Raw genomic sequence first — 19956 nt, 5'->3', positions numbered from 1 at the left:
ACAATGATCTCCATTATCAATATATAGGTATAAATTATTTTCGTTTCTGTTATAGCCTTATGTACCAAATAAGAAGAAAATTTGCTGCATACACAAAAAGGAAAAGGCAGTTGCCAAGCGATGCAGTTTGTGGATAATTCAAGACCACACTAATATAATTTCTTGTTCGTCGGGCGTCCAATGAAAAAAAGTACGAGCGGACGAGCGATTAAATAAGAAAATAATTTTTTTATTGTCGGCAAAATTTTTATGCAGTACGTTAATAAATTTGTGCGGTCGGTCATATTTTTCTACATATTTCTGATTTAAAAATTAAAATTATTCAAAATACGAAATATAGAGCGAAAATAGGACAGAAAGCGCAGAATTTACTGGATGCGGAAATTAATAACATGATTAATTATTTGTACAGTTTTAATAAAATACGAGCGCGCGGGGTCATATGGACAAGAAATTATCTTGGTGTGGTCCAAGTTGTTCTTTACGTGTAAAACTACATAAGATTATGACACATAAAAAATTATAATCAAAATACTGTTTATAAATATAGCTGAGAATGAATTTGGATCTTTTTTTTTAAGTATTTCCCATTGACTATTTGAATATATTATCCCATTGAGCTCTTTAAGTATATCCCATTGAGCTTAACAAGGTAAAAACAATCATTTATTGTATACAAAAATATCAATTATTTCGAGCAAACCGTAAACAATATTTTTTTCAAAGTGTGTTAACATCGACGATATTAGCGCACTTTAAAAAAAATTACCTTTTTTTCCAAAGTGCGTTGTCTTGGTTCAAAAATTAACGCAAAGGTGTGTATTATCAGGGCATTGTTCTTGTGGAATGGAGATTTTTTCGGGCGCTTACAAAAACTGGTGCACGCAAAAGACTGACCAGTGAGGATTTCCGCACATATCTTTTTAATGCACTCGCTAATAACTTATAAAAAAAGACCCCACCCTCATAAGCCGTTAAAAATTGATATATAGTTAGCTAGATTTATAAAATGTCAATATCTCCCGAGTTTACCATATTTATTCTGATTATCAGGCATGGGTTTTGTCAAATACAACATGCACAGGGACCAAGCTCGTTTTAACATTAATTTCAATGTTACCATATATAAAGAAAGGGGTCGAAATCTGACCCAGATAAAAAACTACCAGCTCGTTGCAAAAGCCTAATACATCAATTAATTTTTAAAACACTCGCAATGTGCATGTATTTTTCAGAAAAGTAATGTCTGAGATACACTCATGCCGAATTTCACGTTGATGTGTCTTAAAATAGCGGAGATATACCTAATTATTCTCTCGAATTCGCCAGTTTATTTTTACTCGGACATTTACCGGTCCAGGGCTCACGATGGGATTTTGCCTAAGTTTTTTGTATGAAAATAGAAAACGTAAAAGTTGTTTTCCTATGTAGAATTTTATATTTTGGGACCATAGAGTTGTAGGCGAAACTGGAAGATAAACGACTTATAATGGCGACACGCTTGGATTAGGACATTAACCAATGAACAATTTGGTTACAATGTGTTTGTTTTTTGCAGTTGTACGACAAGATCCGCCGGTCAGAGCAGAAGTACCGCGTGGCCGTGGAGGTGCTGTCCTACCACAGCCAGTGTAACGATGAGGAGTACATGTTAACGAAGAACGTGCCCATTCCGAGTGACATTCCCGACATCCTAGAGTAAGTTTTCATTCCTAGCGACATTCCCGACATCCTAGAGTAAGTTTTCATTCCTAGCATTATTCCCAACATCCTAGAGTTGGTTATCATTCCTATCGACATTCCCGACATCCTAGAGTAAGTTATCATTCCAAGCGACATTCCCGACATCCTTGAGTAAGTTATCATTCCTATCAACATTCTTAACATCCTAGAGTAAGTTATCATTTCTAGCGACATTCCTGACATCCTAGAGTAAGTTCTCATTTCTAGCGACATTCCCGACATCATAGAGTAATTTATAATTCTTAGCGGCACTCCTGACATCCTAGAATAAGTTATCATTTCTAGCGATATTCCCGACATCCTAGAGTAAGATATCATTTCTAGCGATATTCCCGACATCCTAGCCGGAGTAAGTTATTATTCCCAGCAATCCTGACATCCTAGAGTAAGTTACCATCTCTAGCGACAAATTCCCGACATCCTAGAGTCAGTTCCTAGCGACATATTCCCGACCTTCTAGAACAAGTTCTCGTTTAAGTTCTCCGTCTCAACGCGTAATTCCGACACCCCGACAGTCCTTTGCAAGCGATATTGCGGACATCATACGTCATTCCCTTATGGCAAAAAGCAGATACGTAACAGTTTTAGTTCAATGCATATACATGGTTTATATTTATGTTTTTAATAACTTTTATCCATCTGACATAAAAATATCTATTATGCTGTATTTTGTTGCAGTTACAATTATTCCCCTTGGGCGATAGACAGTGACCACAAGCCAGTATATGTTCTGTACATGATGAGGGACATCTTTAAAATGCATTCACAGTAAGTCTATCGTCATCTCTCTTTGACGCAAAGAACCAATCAGATACTACACGTGTCACGTGATAAGACTGAGCCAATCATCGGTTGTTTCTACTTGTATTTTATGTTGTCCAACACAACAAAACGCGATCTGTTTAATAGAGCAGCTTGCTTGTTCGTCAGAAAAACGTATAATTAACTAGAAATGAAAAGTTGGGTTAAAGTTATTTTATGAAAGACCATTGACGAAGAAGCAATTTGTTTTTCAACAAAACCAAATCGTCCCTGTTTTAATTTTTGTCTTTTTCTGAAAAATGACCCATCACATGCTGTTTTTCGCAGTAAAAACAAAAATGAAGAAAGATATTGTCATTTTCAGTAGCGTTTAGTGTAGCCTCTTTCTGGTTCTTGCTCTTTAGAGAACACCACTTATAATTTTCAAAATGTGTGTGTTTTCCCTATCGACTGATCAATGATTGTCGATAAATCTCCTATATAACGGCTCCGCGTACTAACAGCCAATGACTGCTCTTTGGGTTTTTTTTCTCCTGCAGATGTGTGACGTCACAATCGATGTTGTGTTTACATTATTTTGATGTTTTGGGGAGTTCTTTACATAAAACATTGAACAGAAGATTCTCCGGTATTGATATGATTTTTTTTTATCTATTTTAAATTTTGATCCCCCCCCCCCTTACGATAAAACAGAAAAAAAAAATATTTTCTGTTTTATCATGATTTTAGAATTTTTTTAAAAAAATAGATGAAAAGAAATCCATATCAACAGTATTTGATATAATATAGAAAACTCAAAAAGTTAAAGTTCAAAAGTTTTTGTTTGAATCGGAAAGGATATTTGGAATAAATTTAGAGACACGCTGTCAACCCTTCCCACCAATTTCTGGTTTTATCTTATGTATACTAGTTTTCATGTATAACCATACATAGACCAGCTAGATTACTGTAACCGTATTGATGTAGCCTCGATAAATTCAACGTTTTTGAAATATCAGACTTTATTTCATTTTAAATTATGCTAAACTGTTTATTGATGTTTTAGCATTGTTGAGGATAGTGTGTGATAATTTCGGGATGTGTGTCTTTTTCAGTGTCTGGCGTTTTACGTCGCTTGTCTCTGTCATGATCTTGATCATCGAGGGAAAACTAACGCCTTTATGGTCAAGAGCGCCTCCCCTCTGGCTGTCATATACTCCACCTCTACAATGGAGCACCATCATTTTAACCACACCGTTACCATTTTACAGGTAAGTATCCTGGTCATGGCACCAGCAATTCATAATAAATAAGTGTTGGATTTTCAAGCTAAGCAAGATTTTTGTTTTGCTTTTCAGAATGGAGGTCACAACATTTTCAAACATCTAACCTCAGCAGAATACAAACAGGTGAGAATAATACATTATAAATTAGAGTGATATATACATGTAGATTGATCATAAAACAAAAAAAATTCAGATGATGAAAACTAATGATTTACGTTTCAGATTCTGAGCGATATCCGTCATTGTGTCAATTTTGAAGTATAATGTAATATTTGATATTTTGATAAGAGAAATCGGTTCGAAATATTGATAACCCTCAAATTGACCACTAACTGAGGCTTGTAACATTGTTCCAGTTTTGCGATGTCTTCAATTCCATTAAAACAAATTTGGTTTTACACGCATGCTTTTATGTTGAAATATGTGATAAATACACAGATGGTGAACTTACCGGATACGGAGGTGCAATAAAAATAGGAAATTTAACTCATATAAAAAATGACGCAAGTTGGATTCGCCGCGTGATTCCAAAACCTTTTTGGAACATTAAGACTAAAGAGCAAATTATAAAAAAAACATCTTGAAATTGACAAACGGTTAAAGGGAAGGAAACAACAATTATGTTTTACAATAAATCAATTAATGATCATCTACTTTAATTGTAACTCGTTTTCATTTTTATTAAAACTACCGGAACAATGAATAAATCAAGAAATCGATCGCCTAATTTAAATTTCCCGCTGCTATGGGAGCTGCCATATTGAACATTATTGTATGACGTCACACCATCCCTTTTGGTTTGTTTTTTCAACATAGCATCATTATATTAATTAGCAAATCATGATATTTACTATAAATGACACATTTGAAACAATTTCGATTTGAGGCCGTTCTTTGACTTTCCACTGAATTACAAACCAACGTCAAACAGAGCATGTTCGTTAAAATCTCAAAGCGGGGGTTATTGTCGGAGGAATCTCCCTGTGGTTGTGAAAATTGTCAACAGATGCCAAGTATCGTAGAAAATGTCTACCTTCGTTATTTCGACATGGTTATTCCGACTTTAGAGAGTGAATTGTATTTTAAACACCCCGATTACAAATATAACGTGCTTATGTATTGAGCGAAGAACTTGGCATGGAATCTAGATTACTTTGAATGATAGCAGATAAACAGCTGTCATTTATTTGATAAAAATGCATATATTTATAATAAATGTATTTATTCTTTAGATTACGGTGTGAACCTAAACATTATTAAATTTGCTCAGTTGGATACTTGGGTGATGAACCAGCGTTTTATTCAGAGCACTGTTTATATTGTAATTTGTAAACCAAATTGGAATAGATGGCGTGACGTCAAAATAACTATTTTTTGTTTTTTGTTTTTAATACAAAAGAGTTCTCATTATGTCAGCCTCCAGTAATTACGATTTTTTAAACTTCAAACGTGCATTAAAGCTTAATGTAGTTTATTTTCAATACAGCATGACTACATGTGATAATTTAAACCACTTTATTAATTTAAATAAAATGTGTTTTTGACTTTACTTCCCTTTTCATATAAATAAAATGTTAGCGTCCCAAGATAACGTATCATTAATACTGAGCCATCATTGCTGGACCTCTGTAATGTCTATAGTTGGTGACGCCGGTACAGGTATATAATAATAGTTTATTTTAAATTTTGGGCCCAGAGGGCATACAAGATTACAGATATTAGATAGAAATGCCTAAAAGAGAGATTTTACATATAAAAATAGTCCATACACATACATGAACTTTTAACAGCCGGGCAAATGGACATCAGTATGTCAAAACATATGAACAGTGTGCATATAATATCTTTTTTTGAAAGCATTGATCAGAAATTCTCTTAACTTTGTAAGTATTGTTTTTTCTTCATTCGACATTAACCAGATGAATTTGTCTTTCTTTGTAAAAAGTATAAAGTTTTTGTTAAGTATTGAGACTTAATGGAAAAATGAATTTCTTTCTTCTTTATATAATGGACATTCAGTAAGAAAGTGACTTTCATCTTCTACACAATTTTGGTTACATAATAAACATGTCCTTTTGTTTCTTTCTAAAGGAATTCTTTGACCAGTATTATTTTTTGCAAATTCATATCTACCTCTTTCAACTCGTAAGTCATGTGGACTTATTCTGAATCTACAAAGTATTTTTCTTATATTATGAAATTGGATAAACATATATGATTCCATTGTAAAATTTTCTTTATACAAAAAATAAGTATCAATTTTTCCAGAGTTTAAAAGGGGCAAAAAAAAAATCTTTTTTCAGCTTATTTGTCTATCTTTTTATTTATTTTAGGCATGGATAAACAGTTCCTAACGTTTAACACATTCGTTTTAAGTTTAAAACTGAAATTTTTATTTCAGCGTTCAAAATGTAAACAAACGCTTTGTTTACATAGCGAAGAATTTCAAGCTCTGTAACTCGCTTATAACTCAACAAATGACACTCAAATTTCGGGTGCCTATTAAAATGCCTTTCTGAAGCATTGTGAATATTAAAATCGGAAAAATGATTTTGACCAAAATCGTGACCATGCTCCTTTAAGCCCTCTTCACGTTTTAATGCCCAGTAATTTAAAAAGTGTTTTCTTAAATTTTTCTTAACTTGTTGTTTAAAACATGTGGTTTTGTACTTTTTACATATAGAGAGTGACATTTTAATTTTCTTACTAAAATAGACTAAGCTTTTGTACAAAGAGTTAACATTGCAAATTGGCTAGACTAAGATTAATAGTTTCTTTATACGCATGGTGAAGCAGGGAGGATTCTTCACATAATTCTAATCTATGCCAGTATGAAAAGATGCTTTGAATCAATGAAAAAGACAGAGGATATCGTCCTAATTCAGAGATAATTGCAATATTTGTGCTTTTTTCCCCAGCTCCTAATAGATATTTACAAAATTTGATATTTAAGTGTTCCATTTCCCATGTTTTAAAGGTATCATATAAATGTTTGTCTTTTTCTTGTATGCGTGATGTAAGGGTTCCCCAAATTTCACTGCCATATAATGCAATAGGTTTTATCATATGATCAAAGAGATGTAAAAATGTCTTGATAGGGGGTAGGGTAGAGTTTAGGTCTTTAAATAGTTTGAAAGAGGCCTTGAGAACTTTATTATATAGATCAGATCTTGCTTCTTTAAATGAACCACATGAGGACATGATTATACCTAAATATTTATTTTTGTTAACACATTCTAAGTGTGAATTTTCAAGAGTGAACTTCTCATTAATAAGGTGACCACTTTTGTTGAAAATTACAACTTTAGTTTTGCTTGTATTAATTTCTAAGCACCAGTCTTTGCAGTATTTTTCAAGTATATCTAGTTTGTTTTGCAATCCTTTTTGGTCATCTGATAATAATACTAGGTCATCAGCATATAGCAGTGAAATAATGTTCTTTCCAGATAGGTTGACAGATCTTATACTTTCTTCATCAAGCAATTTTGAAAAATCATTCAAAAATATCTTAAAGATGTTTGGGCTTATGACATCTCCCTGTCGAACTCCTATTTCTGGTCTATATGGGGGAGTTAATTTGTTACCTACTTTTACATAATTATTGCTTTGTCTGTACATATTACACAATATATTGAAGAAAAAACCATTTATATTTAACTGTAAAAGTTTAAGTTTAATGCCTTCATGTATAACTATCGAAGGCTTTACGAAAATCTACAAAACATGCATATAGTTTCTTATTACCGGTATTGATATATTTATCAACTAAGCATTTTATTACAAATAAGTGGTCTGATGTTCTGGATTTCTTTGAAAAGCCCATTTGAGTTTCATGTATAATTTTGTTATCTATTAAGTATGTATCAAGTCTATTATTTAAAATGATATTAAAAAGTTTTCCTATGCTATTGTTTATAGTTATTCCTCTATAGTGTTGTGGTAACTTAGGATTATCTGATTTGAAAATGGGTGTAGTATAACCCTCTAGCCATTTCTCTGGATAAATTACTGATGTTAATACAGTATTAAACAGTTTGAGAATACAGGGATTAACAAAAATTTGAGATGCTTTTATAATTTCATTTGAGATATTATCTAGGCCAGGGCTTTTGCCCGATTTCAAAGAAGTAATGGCTTTTTGAATTTCAAGAGCTGTTATCCTAAAATCCAATTTGTTAAAAGAATTTACAGTTTTACTATTTAATAATTCGTTGATTTGTGTTTCAATCGCAGTGATTCAGTTTTTATATTTTTCTGAAGTTTTGGATAAGGTAGTGAAGTAGTTAGACCATGTATCCCCATCTATGGCGTTTTCTATGTTATTTTTATTGCTATCAGTTTCTCTAAGAGATTTAACTAAGTTCCAATACTCTTTTGGGTTAGTTTCGTTAAGTTGATCCAATTTATCAACAATACTTTGTCTAAATTCTTGTTTTTTATAGCTTAGCATATTCCTTAAATTCCGAAAAAAGAGCCCCGCAATAAGGGATTATTAGGAAATTAAGAAAGTAAAGTTGCTCTTTCACATTTTTGCAAGGTCAAGATCGAACCATTTTTTGTGAGTTGAAGTTCTATGTGCGGATTTTCTATGTTTGGCTACTTTATTAAAGATATTGTGAATTTCGTTAGTGGCATTATTTATACTTTGTTCATTATATTCAATAAATTTATCTAGAACAAGTTTAATATCATTTTGAACTGTTGGATGCAAGAAAGCATTTTGAAAATTAGTAACCGATAGCTCGTCCCATTTGTAACGTTTTGGCATCTCTTGCATGTTCATACTTGTACACTCTATTTTGAACGTTGATAACAATTTTAGGGATATCTTACAATGACAGTCAGATAAAGGTAAAAAATCAGATACATATACATACAAAATGTCATTAAGTAGTTGTTCAGATACAATAAAATAATCTACCACACTAGAACCTGCGTAGTTATGGCAAGTAAATTTTCCATGTGTATCGCCAAAAGTTCTGCCATTTGTTATTCTAAGCTTGTTAGCAATACATAATTCTAATAGATCTTTGCCTCTACTATCAACAGTATTGTCTCTACTATGTCTTTGCCCGACTGCTGTATCTATGATATAGGCATCATTTTTTACTGGAATGTGCGAGGCAGAGTCTCCAGTTATATAGTTAAATTTATTGCCTGTTCTTGCATTGAAATCACCTGTGAGGATAATATCTCCAGAATTTCCATACTTATTGATACTATCTTGTTCTATATGTTTAAGGGTTTAACATCCCGTTTTTTAATAATGACTTGACATTTTAGGAGATATATATGCAAGACATAAATAAATGTCTTTTTTCAAATTGAAGAAGTCCTTCTTAAGCATTAACCATTGGTAATCTTTATTTGTATTTGGTAATATTGAAATCCCTTTCCTAATATTTCTCTTCACTAGAATTCCTAGACCACCAAAATATCTGTTATTTGATTACTTATCCCTACAAACTGGGTAATATGTAAAGTCTGTTATTTCAATATGAGTGTTATATCCAATATGGGTTTCAGTGAGAAGGAATAGGTCATAATTTTTAATTTGGTCAATAAAAGGTTTGTCCGTTGATTTGTTAATACCATCTTATATCATACCTCCCACATAATGACATTCCAGGTACAAATATTCAAGCAGGTATCTAAACTGCTCATGATTATGTTATGTGCATATGCTTTACAAAATAGGAAATAAGATAAACAAAACAAATAAAAAAAAACAATGAGTAAAAAGATGAGTTTAAAAATGGCAAAAATGGTAAAGGTAGTTCTGCTTAACCACAAAAGTTTGGTTGAATGTACTAGCGCCAAATCCCGCCATGTCTAGTTCTTTGGTAAGGGCCTCTCCTTTCATATACGTTCATCTGGTGTCGGTTGTAGTTTTCAGACTGGCCGTAAGAGCTCCTGTTGTTACCGTAGGGGCCTCTGTAATTTCCTGCAGTGCGGTTTCTGTATCCATTTTTTCTATATCTGATACCCTGCTCATTGCCTCGGTGTGGTGTCTTGCAGACGGTGTCAATTGTTTTCTTCATATTCGAAGCTAATACTGCTGTTCCATATCTAGAGAGGTGAATGCCATCAGGTATATGCAGGTATATGCGTGAGGTCTCACAGTTGACTCGTAGCGCCACCGTCCTCTTGGACGTCCTCTTGCTGGGAGACCTTGTTCTTGCTATTTCTTTTATTTGACTTATTTTTCTTTTTCTTGAGTTTTTTACCTTCCTTTGAGCTTTCTTGTAAACCGTGTCTGTCGTATGACGCTGATATCTCAGTTATAGGATCTGTATCAGCATTGAACTTCTCTTCAGAAAATTTCACTAGCGATTTGTTGTCATGTCTCTTTTTGGCTGTTTGGAAACGTTTATGTTCCCTAGTAATTGGTGTAGGGGTATCAAGATTACGTCCTGCCATTGTAAACTCGTGTCTTAGAGGAGGAAGGGATTGGAATTTGGAATGATCCTCAAAATTGGTGTCAAATATTGGATTTGATTCATTGTTGTTGTCTTCAATGTCTTCTTTGGTGTATAAAAATCAGGAAAATTGATTTATATGAGAGAATGTATACTTTACATTATATATCTAAAACACTATTAGCTTATCTGACCCATAGATTGGTCGGTTTGGTTTTCAACCAATCCTCAGTTTTGACATAATGACAAATTGACGTGAAAACCATTATAGTGAGGCAATACTTGATATATAGTCTAAACTTACCTTTCCTCTACAACGTGTCATTATTTTGTTTCGATGATAAAAACCCAGAGCAGCTAAAACAAGAAGAACTCCCAGGACAATCACTGGTATAACATACACCGCTAAAAAAGCAAAGGTATCGTGAGTTATAAATCATGTCTTGTGTGTATTCTTCTCAAAAATGATAAGCTGCCATTGGCCATTTTTTCGTAAAAATATCCAATTGAATGATTAAATTGTGAAATAAACACTGATAAATCATGGCCTTTCACATGGTGTGCCATATTTTTGTTTCAAATATACATGTATGATCCTTGTTATGATAATGGCTCTGATTCTAGAATTAACAGATGCGCCAATAATTATGAATTTGGTAAGTTAAATTTTCATAGGAGAAAATGCAAAAAAAAAAACCCATCAAACTACTTCGTTATTTTACTGAATATCAAATAAAGCAAATGTACAAACCCTTCCTATTTTTTATTTTATTCTACATATATTATAGGGTCCCTATTTCCTATAAGGTTACTACGTTAAAATGTATTACGTCAAACGCCAAGCTCTGCGACCCTGTTAGTTTTAGTGTGTAATGTTTGAGCTGATTCAGAGTATGCGGATATTCTTGATCTTTTATAGTATTTTCTTTTTGCAATCTAAATAAATAAAAAAATGATGGGAAGGTAAATATTCCTATAAAATGATAACTTACGAAGTCCATCTGAGGCGTTTGAATCACTACAGCAAGATTCCATATCGGCAATGGTTGAGATATTTTCCGTACTCATCCACATCAATGTTGTCATTTCCTGTGTAACATCAGAGGTGATATCTGCAATTAACAGTATTCCTTTCTTCATAAAAAATATCATAGTTTGAACCCTTCGTGTAACTAGTATGTATCAGTTTCTAACCCCATAGAAATAATCGACTTTGATAACTAGTCTTTCTTATACAGATTTTGCGGTAAATATACATATTGCAACAATGTATTTCGGTGTCAGAGTATGAGGAGAACACGTGATTTGTTAGACCGGAAGACAGAAATGTTGACCAATGCCAAAAGCCGAGTTTTAGTCTAACATTGATATCGTTAGGATGGTTAAATCTGCATATCAATTTGTTGGAAAGAACTTTATAGAATAATATTTAGTAATATTTATACTGATATCATAGTTTCAGGAAAATATATATTTTATTCTGATATGGTTTTCAAACGAACATTCATAAAATTCCAAAATTGTAGCAAAAGTAATATGATAATGATACATTTTTATTATCATATGGAAAAAAGGTTACGCGAAATATGAAAAAAGCAACATGGATTCGAGTCTTTGGTGATTGTGTTTGGTGTTTTGAATTTTTTTGTTTTTTCTTTTATAAAGTAATATATTGTTTAAAAATTATCAAAATGAAAAAAAAAATAATATTTTTCTCACTGTCAACGGTAACGTTGATCTGTGTCGTCATGTCTGTAGAAAACAATGACGTTGTGTTGACGTCAGACGTCGTAGACGAGTCCGACGATGTGGTGGTTAACTCATCTTGTGTTGATGACGACACATTCGATGAGTCAGTCGTCAGGGAGGTCAGTGTCGTGGGGTCTTCGGTTGATATACTGGCGGTCGGTATATTTGTAGTTGTGCCCCCCTCTATTGGACATGTCGGCAGACTACTGGGATTCTGTGACGACATTGTTAGTGTGGATGCGCCGCAAGAAAGAGTTACCTCTCCTGTAGGATTTGTTCCTTTAGAAAAAAATAAACATCAATAGTAAAATGAAATAACATATGATATTTATATATCATTTAACATATAACAATTTAAGTTGTTTTTGAAAAAAAAAACCCCAGTTATAGCTATTAAAAGATTATACAGTCATGAAATCAGACATGGATATTGGTATATTATGACTTTTTTGAACTAGAAATTTAAATGGACTTAAAAGAAAGTTTTTTTATACCTTGGATTCGAATAAAAAACTTCCCTCCAGTAATACCGAGATTGTTTGTAAAAACTATGGTCACAAAATGGCTTGTACTGGTGTACATCACTCGTGGTAGAAAATCGTTGTTGCTGGAGCAGTCATAAATTGAAGAAAAACTGCCATCAGTGACGACAAGGGACTGCTTACAGTTTCCAGGGTCTTTTAATCTTTTTAAACAAATGTTGGGAACTCACTAAATGCATTGGCGATTTTTGTTTTAAAAGTTTAACTCAATGTCATTATTTAGATTTGATTTTTGTTCTATAAATCTAGGGTATATATATTGTACAAAATATGTTTCAATACTAGCTGACTCATAAACATTACTTTTTTATTATAAAGTGAGTTTAGAGTCGCTTATAATTTTGATTTTACCAATATGAAAATGAAAATATCAAATTGTGTTTAAGTATGTTAAGATCTTAGATTTTGACATATACATTTAGTCTATCAAAATGAAGAAATCAAAGCTTGTTACTTTACGCTTATAACTTGCAGATATCGGAATGAAATGATAAATGTGTTACTTTGGGTCCAGAGCTCACACCTGAAAGTTATCATAATTCGCAACTGATCGTGAGTTATTATAGAATTGCAGAGATCGAGGGGAAAGAATCCTAATGCGTAGTGGTTTTTTTTTTTAGTTTTGAGCTCTGATTTCGACCAATCTGTGCACAACATTAACAACACAAAGTGTGTTACTTTAGTTAGAGTGTACAATGTAACTGAAGGTTAAGTGCCTAGAATATATCAGATGACAAAGTAAAGAAATCAGTGTGTTACTGTAGGTCGATGGCGGTGAGTTCCACTGTTGTGTCACATGACATCTCGATAGAGCAGGTACATGATGAACTTGTTGCCGTCATTTCTGCCGGATACCCAGTGTTCCAGAAAAAGGCGGGAGAATCGGATGTCGTCAGATCGGTACACGGGTCTACAGCCTGGTCTACACAGAGAGTAACAACTTAACAACATCTTATACATTTGAGAACCTGCAAAATCATTTTCCGTTTTGTTTATTTTCTGAATAGAATCTCAAAGATATATAAAACCCTCAATTTTCCTGCGACAAGCAGAAAGGTAGCGAAATGGACGAATGAATTCATTTCATACATTATTTTTCTTAACAAAATTACGAAAAATGCATATTTTTTGTTTTCAAGTCAAGGAACACATTTCCTTTCACCTTTTCAGCTTAAAAATACTTCATAAACTTACATTTTAAATTCTGACTTGTTATTTTTGAGAAAATAAATACCTGAGATACAATAGTAGTCCATTTTCATGTAATGCGTCCTCTCAATGTAAACAGAACTGTTGCAGTGTGAGGGTATGTCGATCCATGAAACTTGAATCTGACAGTAAGCTTTCCCATTACATGCCTGATAATAGGCACGAAATGATCCAGAGTCATACAGGTACGAACAATCAGTGACGTCATACTGACAGCAGGCGGGGTCGTCACCCGATGAAGTTTGTATTTGGGGACAGCCGGTCGACTTGTACTTAGCTAACGTGTACACCGCCATGACGGCTATCTTCTGTCCGGCTGGGCATGACGCCAGTAGAAAATTTGGGTTCCCAAGGATTCCGTAACAAGCTGTGTAGGATTTCAACTCCATTGACGATTCTTCAGGAAATTAAAAAGCAAATAAGTTTACTTACTTTTATTCGTAGGAGGTAAATGCACAATATGTATATATTCACGTACTATGTAGTAGTGATTTCTCTAATTCCACGCCATGATTTTAAATAATGTCAAAATGATAGAAATGATAGATATGACATACCTGTTTTAATAACCACGGAAAGCGCCAGGATTATCAATAAATATTTTTCTTTGATTTCCATTCAAACTGTACTTATATAAATACTTAGTGGAAACCTTTAACCTATAGCTACTTCTCCTTGTACAGCCTATTGATAAACAGCTATTACATTGTTCGACCCGGTATGCGTACTGTTTTTTGTATACATTGAGATCAGCTAAAAGACACTTTGTCCAATTAAATCTAAAATGCAATGCATATTTAACTGCTTTGTTAAAGGGATATTTAATTTATCAGTATTTAGCTTCAAATGATCAGTGATAAATTTTAACGCCTTACATTAAACAATAATGTAAATGTCAATCAGGAATGATGCCTTTTCTTCTTGGAATGATATGCACAAATATTCTCGTATATCTTTGTTATCGAAGTTTCGGTAATTTTAAATAAAATAAATGTTTGAACACTTACGCACAGACATTTATTTAATGCTTCAACATTTAAACAAGAGGTAGTAGAAATTTGAAAAAGAAAAGTATCTTTATCATTTGAAATTGTGAAAAAAATTGATTAAAAATAAATCCCGATCCCTGTTCCTTATCATCCACCCCCCCCCCCCCCCCAACTGTTATTTTTCTTCTCTATTTTTGTTTTGATAATTAAAATCGAATAGGACAGTAATTCCTACGGGAGTAAAAGTTATTCCAACAAGACACATAGAAATTTCCGTAGGATTTTCTCATTTACGAAAAAAATCATCACTATGTCAAAAAAAAATTAATTCGGACTTATCATTTTCCGAATAGATCCAATCAGGATTAAAATTCTTCTTTGAAATATTTTCGTTTCGTAAAACATTTAAAAACTGTAGGATTATTGTTTTACTCAACATTCTTGACACAATGAGGTATTTATAAAAATGATGCAAACATTTAATTGGACAGAGCATACTTTTACTAAAGCATTGTTGCTACCTTCCATCAATGATTGCAATGCAAAAGCCACATTTTACTAAAACTAATTTACTAGTACTATGTATTTTTTTTATTCGTCATCATAAATGGCAATACAACATAGAATATATGGTATATTTACAGGCGTTCAGTTCATAATACAATAACACCTCTTGCACCAAAATGATAAAACAAAGAAAACATATAATCACATAGGTTTTAGAACGGCCTTCAAACATATGAAATCCAAAAATAATGCAATTAAGTTGGTTTTAGGGTTTTCTCAAGCTGAGTACGGATCAATCCTTATTGTGTACAGCATGGTGATAAATGTCTATATCAGATATTGTTTCTTGGCAAAGTATTATATTGACTTCAACATCCCTGCGAATGCTATTGTAATTTAAATTTAGACCATGTTGTTGTATTTGACCATTTCAGTTTCGCAGTAAAAATCGAGACTCGTGGCTATGTCTATTTCATCGAATTTGGGTAAGCGTATCTAGACTTTTTATATTTTAAACTTTTTATTTAATAATTGGTGTGTAAATGAGTTATAGAAATACGTATAAATGTGACAATAGAAAATGTTTTATTCTGCAGTTGCAACAAATAACATGCATAGAAGCGACCCCCCTCCCATCCGCCTTCTACCGCTGCTAACACGTTTTATTTATTCATTTATTCACAAATTTTTGAATAAGCAGTTCAGCATATATATGCGTATTTAATGTGTATTGGCATTCTTAAACAAATATCGATTTAGCATTTAATTTTACGGTGAAGTTAATATAATCTTGTTTATTAAACAATGAAATGCTTTCTTTCGTGATTCATGCAATGTATGAATGTGGCGACATTGCAGGAAAAAATACATAACACGCGTAAGCGGGTTGTATAAATTTTTACTGCAATGATCGCTACCTTCATAGCATTTTATTGTTTGTTTTTACATCTTTTTTTAAGATTAACTATTTTATATATTGAATATAAAATGTAATTAAAATACACTTAATTACTGCAAAGAAATAGAAGGAACCATATATATATATATATATATATATATATATATATATATATATATATATATATATATATAAGAAGCACTAACAAACCAACAACTCAATTTTTCGGGTCAACCGGTCCCTTCTTCGGGACAACAAAATAAAAACTACATATGAAAGTGAAAACATATACATGTACAAAACTAGCACTAAAGTAAAATATAAATAATATATTAAACACCGAATCTGAACGTGGCAACTACATCTTTGTATTAAAGATCATTAGCCCGAAAAAGAAAAATCCCGTCCGACGCAGCGAACGGTCTATGTAGGGGTGTTGAACGAAAACGAAAACGAATTGATTTGCTGATTGGGGGTTGCTGTTAATTAAGTTGTACTAGTTAGATAATCCGTAATGAAGGTTTGTAGGGGAGGCTCTGTAAATGACCACATAAATATTCACAAATGAGAAAAGTGTAAAAACGAAAAGGAGTTAAATAAAGAAAAAAAAATGGATAAAAAAACAACTTTAAAAAAAGAAAACCAAACAAAAAGAACCCGTACAGATTAAACCGATTAAGGAATGAGCTAATACGTTGAATTATAAAAATAGCGTCGCTTCTGACGTCATATACTACCAGTGAGTGCAAATAAATCAAATAAATAGGTGAACAATATATTTTACATCAACTCTTCTAAAGAATAACACAACATTTTATTGTATCCGAAACACTTTAAAAAAATGGCGAGTGATGGGGGCCACATTTAACTCATATCATACAAATATATATATAGATATAGATATAGATATAGATATAGATATATATATATATATATATATATATATAAAACTTAAATAAATGAAAACACAAAGATCGAGTAGAACATAAGCGCTTTCATTTTCTTCAGATGTTTTACAATACTGATATATATATTGTAAAACAGTATTGTAAAACATCTGAAGAAAATGAAAGCGCTTATGTTTTACTCGATCTTTGTGTTTTCATTTATTTAAGTTTTATATATATTTCATCGACCACTGAGGTTTTTCTTGGATTTATCTATATATATATATATATATATATATATATATATATATATATATATATATATATATATATATATATATATATATATATATATATGTATCATTTCAGCATCACAAATTCCTTAAAACATTTGACTGACATTTAATATTTGATGCTGATTTACTTTACAAAAGATGCATGATTTAAACAAAAGTATTTGTGCAAAAAAACAAACAAACCAAAAAACAAAAAACAAAAACAAATACACGCAATAAATTAGCATCATTAAACACACACGTTGTTTCAAATCAGTGCTAATAAATGAAAACAAACTGTATAAAAAAAAATCAATTATCTATCAAGAGATCTCAACGGTAAATGCCTGTGAATAACATCAGATATGTATATATTAATATAGACAGTAAGCGTTATGAAGCATTCTATCCAGTTTAATTGTATTGATCCCATGAACCAAATATTTCTCTTTCCAAATATTACGAATAAAAGTGAAATAATGTCCATGAATGAACTCATACTACTTCACATCTTTTGACAGGTAGATTTATGACATTGAGTTAAATATTTGCATTATTAATCAACAGATATTATGAGAGAGAGAGAGAGAGAGAGAGAGAGAGAGAGAGAGAGAGAGAGAGTGTGTGTGTGTGTGTGTGTGTGTGTGTGTGTGCGTTTGTATCATGCCGACACCTACGACATGTACTAGTTAACACACGTGCAACTTACTACATTTTCAAAACCTACGACACAAATCCGTGTAGTAAGTTTGCAGAACCCCGTAAATCGGGTTTTTCGACCATGATTTACCCAGAAAATACAAAATTATAAAAAGTGTGAGTTTCCGGTTTACACATGAATTTTGTTACACACAATATCGAGTCTTAATGGGGATGTTACACACTTTGCCCCCTTGCCACATTTGCGCATGCGCAAATTCAACTTCCTATGGAAATAATGGAAACGCAAAAGAAGGTACGATCACTTATTTCTTTCATGAAAAATTAATCTTTTGTTGATTTTTACACCAATTTTCTTTCGAATATATAATTTTAGATCATTTGTTTAAATGCGACATCTGATTTTTCGTTATTCTGCAGCTAAATTGGGGAAAATTTACATGTCGTTGTGTGTGTCACCTCATAAAGTTGTAGATGGTTAAGATGGTTTTCTTTTACGTTTAACTGGGTTTAATTTCGGTAGTAGTCAAACACATGTAGTGTGTGCTTTTTTTAATTTGTGTTTTAAATAATCATTTATTTCATTACAATTTTAGTAAACCATTGAAATTTTTGATAAACTCTCAAAAAGTTAGAATTTCCTCTAGACTTTAACAAGTTGCATGTAGCACAATCGAGAATTATGTGCCTCCTGCATGTTCTTCTAAACATTTTAGGGGTTTTAATTATGAAAATGTGTTGTTATTAGTTCTGGTAATTAAAGAATAATGAAGAAAAAATTAACATTAACTTGGAACTTTTCAAATTTAGACTCTCTACAGTATATACTTTTTATCAAGAGGAGAAAAATATGGATTTCCTCAAGGGGGTCAACAATTTTTCATAGGCCTTAACTGGGGAATCTTTTAATTATATTCTCTTTTGGAATTCACAACAAACAATTAATCATGAAGAAATAAACAATATGTTTCTTAACTTTCAAATTTACACCCAACACATTTTATCCAAAATAAAGAAATATTTTCTGTTCAACGGCTTTAATTGTGGAGTTTCTTAGTAAAGTTCTCTTCAATCAATCAAGAAAAATTAGCAAATTGTTGCTCTATATTAATCACATATTAATTCTTTCATTAAATTGCACCCTCATGAGAAAACTCTAAGTTTCAATTTAATGCCCCCCAAAAAATCAGTACGGTAAATCACTTATAAAAACCCTTTAATTTCATGAGCTTAATTTTTGCACCATAATTTACTCTTCCTTGCATTAAAACAAAGAAATGATTATTAGAATAATTATTAGGAAAAATCCTATTATTATTTACATAAACACCCATGGGGAAACCCAAACTTTTCATTTTAACGTTAAAAAATCAGTAATGTTAAACCCTAATTTATCCTTAATGACATTAATACAAAGTAATAATCAGTATTAGTTTAAGGGAAAGGCTCATTTACAAATTGCACCCCAAAGGAAAAACCGTGTTTTTCATTTTAATGTTTAAAATCAGTATTAAATTGAAAACCCCTTTTATCCTTTTTTTTGAAAATCCTATTATCATAAACTATGACCCATATGAGGAAACACATTATTTTCTTTTTATCGTTGAAAGATCTGACAGGTATAGTTAAACATTTAGGAAACCACATGCATCTTTCAGGACCAGAATGTACACCCTAATTCCCCCTAATGACATTATTACAAACAAATAATCAGCATTAGTTTGAGGAAAACCCTTTTATTAAGAAATTACACCCCATAAGGAAACCAATAATTTTTAATTTAATGTTTAAAATTTAATACATGCAGTAAATCACTTAGAAAACTCTCTAAATCTTTTTTTTATTATTATTATTATCATTTGCACCCTTATTTATCTTTCATTACATTGATACAAAGAAATGGTTCTAATAAGTTTAAGGAAAGATCCTATATGTAGATATATATGAAGTTTGATCCCCATGAGGAAACTCATTTCTTTTTCATTTTAAAATTTAATAAATCGTTATAAAAACAATACCCCCCCCCCCCCAAATCTTTCGGGATCAATTTT

At 32.0% G+C, this 19956-nt stretch overlaps 1 protein-coding gene and 1 long non-coding RNA gene across 2 annotated transcripts; one reads left to right on the top strand and one right to left on the bottom strand.

The window, feature by feature from the left end:
- The first annotated feature begins 1525 nt into the window (after nt 1–1525).
- On the top strand, nt 1526–3126 carry LOC136270230 (uncharacterized). The gene is made up of 3 exons (XR_010707977.1): nt 1526–1698; nt 2422–2511; nt 2833–3126. It is a non-coding gene; the product is annotated as an uncharacterized lncRNA (long non-coding RNA).
- Nucleotides 3127–9887: 6761 nt separating this feature from the next.
- On the bottom strand, nt 9888–14489 carry LOC117684806 (uncharacterized). Its single transcript, XM_066067798.1, has 8 exons — nt 14247–14489; nt 13715–14086; nt 13240–13402; nt 12433–12623; nt 11909–12217; nt 11182–11301; nt 10494–10594; nt 9888–10238 (listed from the first exon to the last, which is right to left on the bottom strand). Exons 1-8 carry the CDS (start codon nt 14305–14307, stop codon nt 9888–9890), a joined length of 1668 nt encoding a protein of 555 aa, XP_065923870.1. The 5' UTR covers nt 14308–14489.
- Nucleotides 14490–19956: the final 5467 nt, after the last annotated feature.

The sequence above is a fragment of the Magallana gigas genome, chromosome 7 (assembly GCF_963853765.1).
Source record: "Magallana gigas chromosome 7, xbMagGiga1.1, whole genome shotgun sequence".
Classification (NCBI taxonomy): domain Eukaryota; kingdom Metazoa; phylum Mollusca; class Bivalvia; order Ostreida; family Ostreidae; genus Magallana; species Magallana gigas.
Note: the sequence above shows the minus strand (reverse complement) of the source record. Positions and strands in the feature narration are given on the sequence as shown.

Bases quoted from the DNA above. Each gene is read 5' to 3' on its own strand.
- LOC117684806 (XM_066067798.1), bottom strand. From the start codon at position 14,307: ATGGAAATCAAAGAAAAATATTTATTGATAATCCTGGCGCTTTCCGTG. The intron at 14,087-14,246 runs GTATGTCATATC...AATTTCCTGAAG, and splicing joins TTCCGTGGTTATTAAAACAG to AATCGTCAATGGAGTTGAAA. The intron at 10,239-10,493 runs GTAAGTTTAGAC...ACCAATTTTGAG, and splicing joins TGACACGTTGTAGAGGAAAG to GATCATTCCAAATTCCAATC.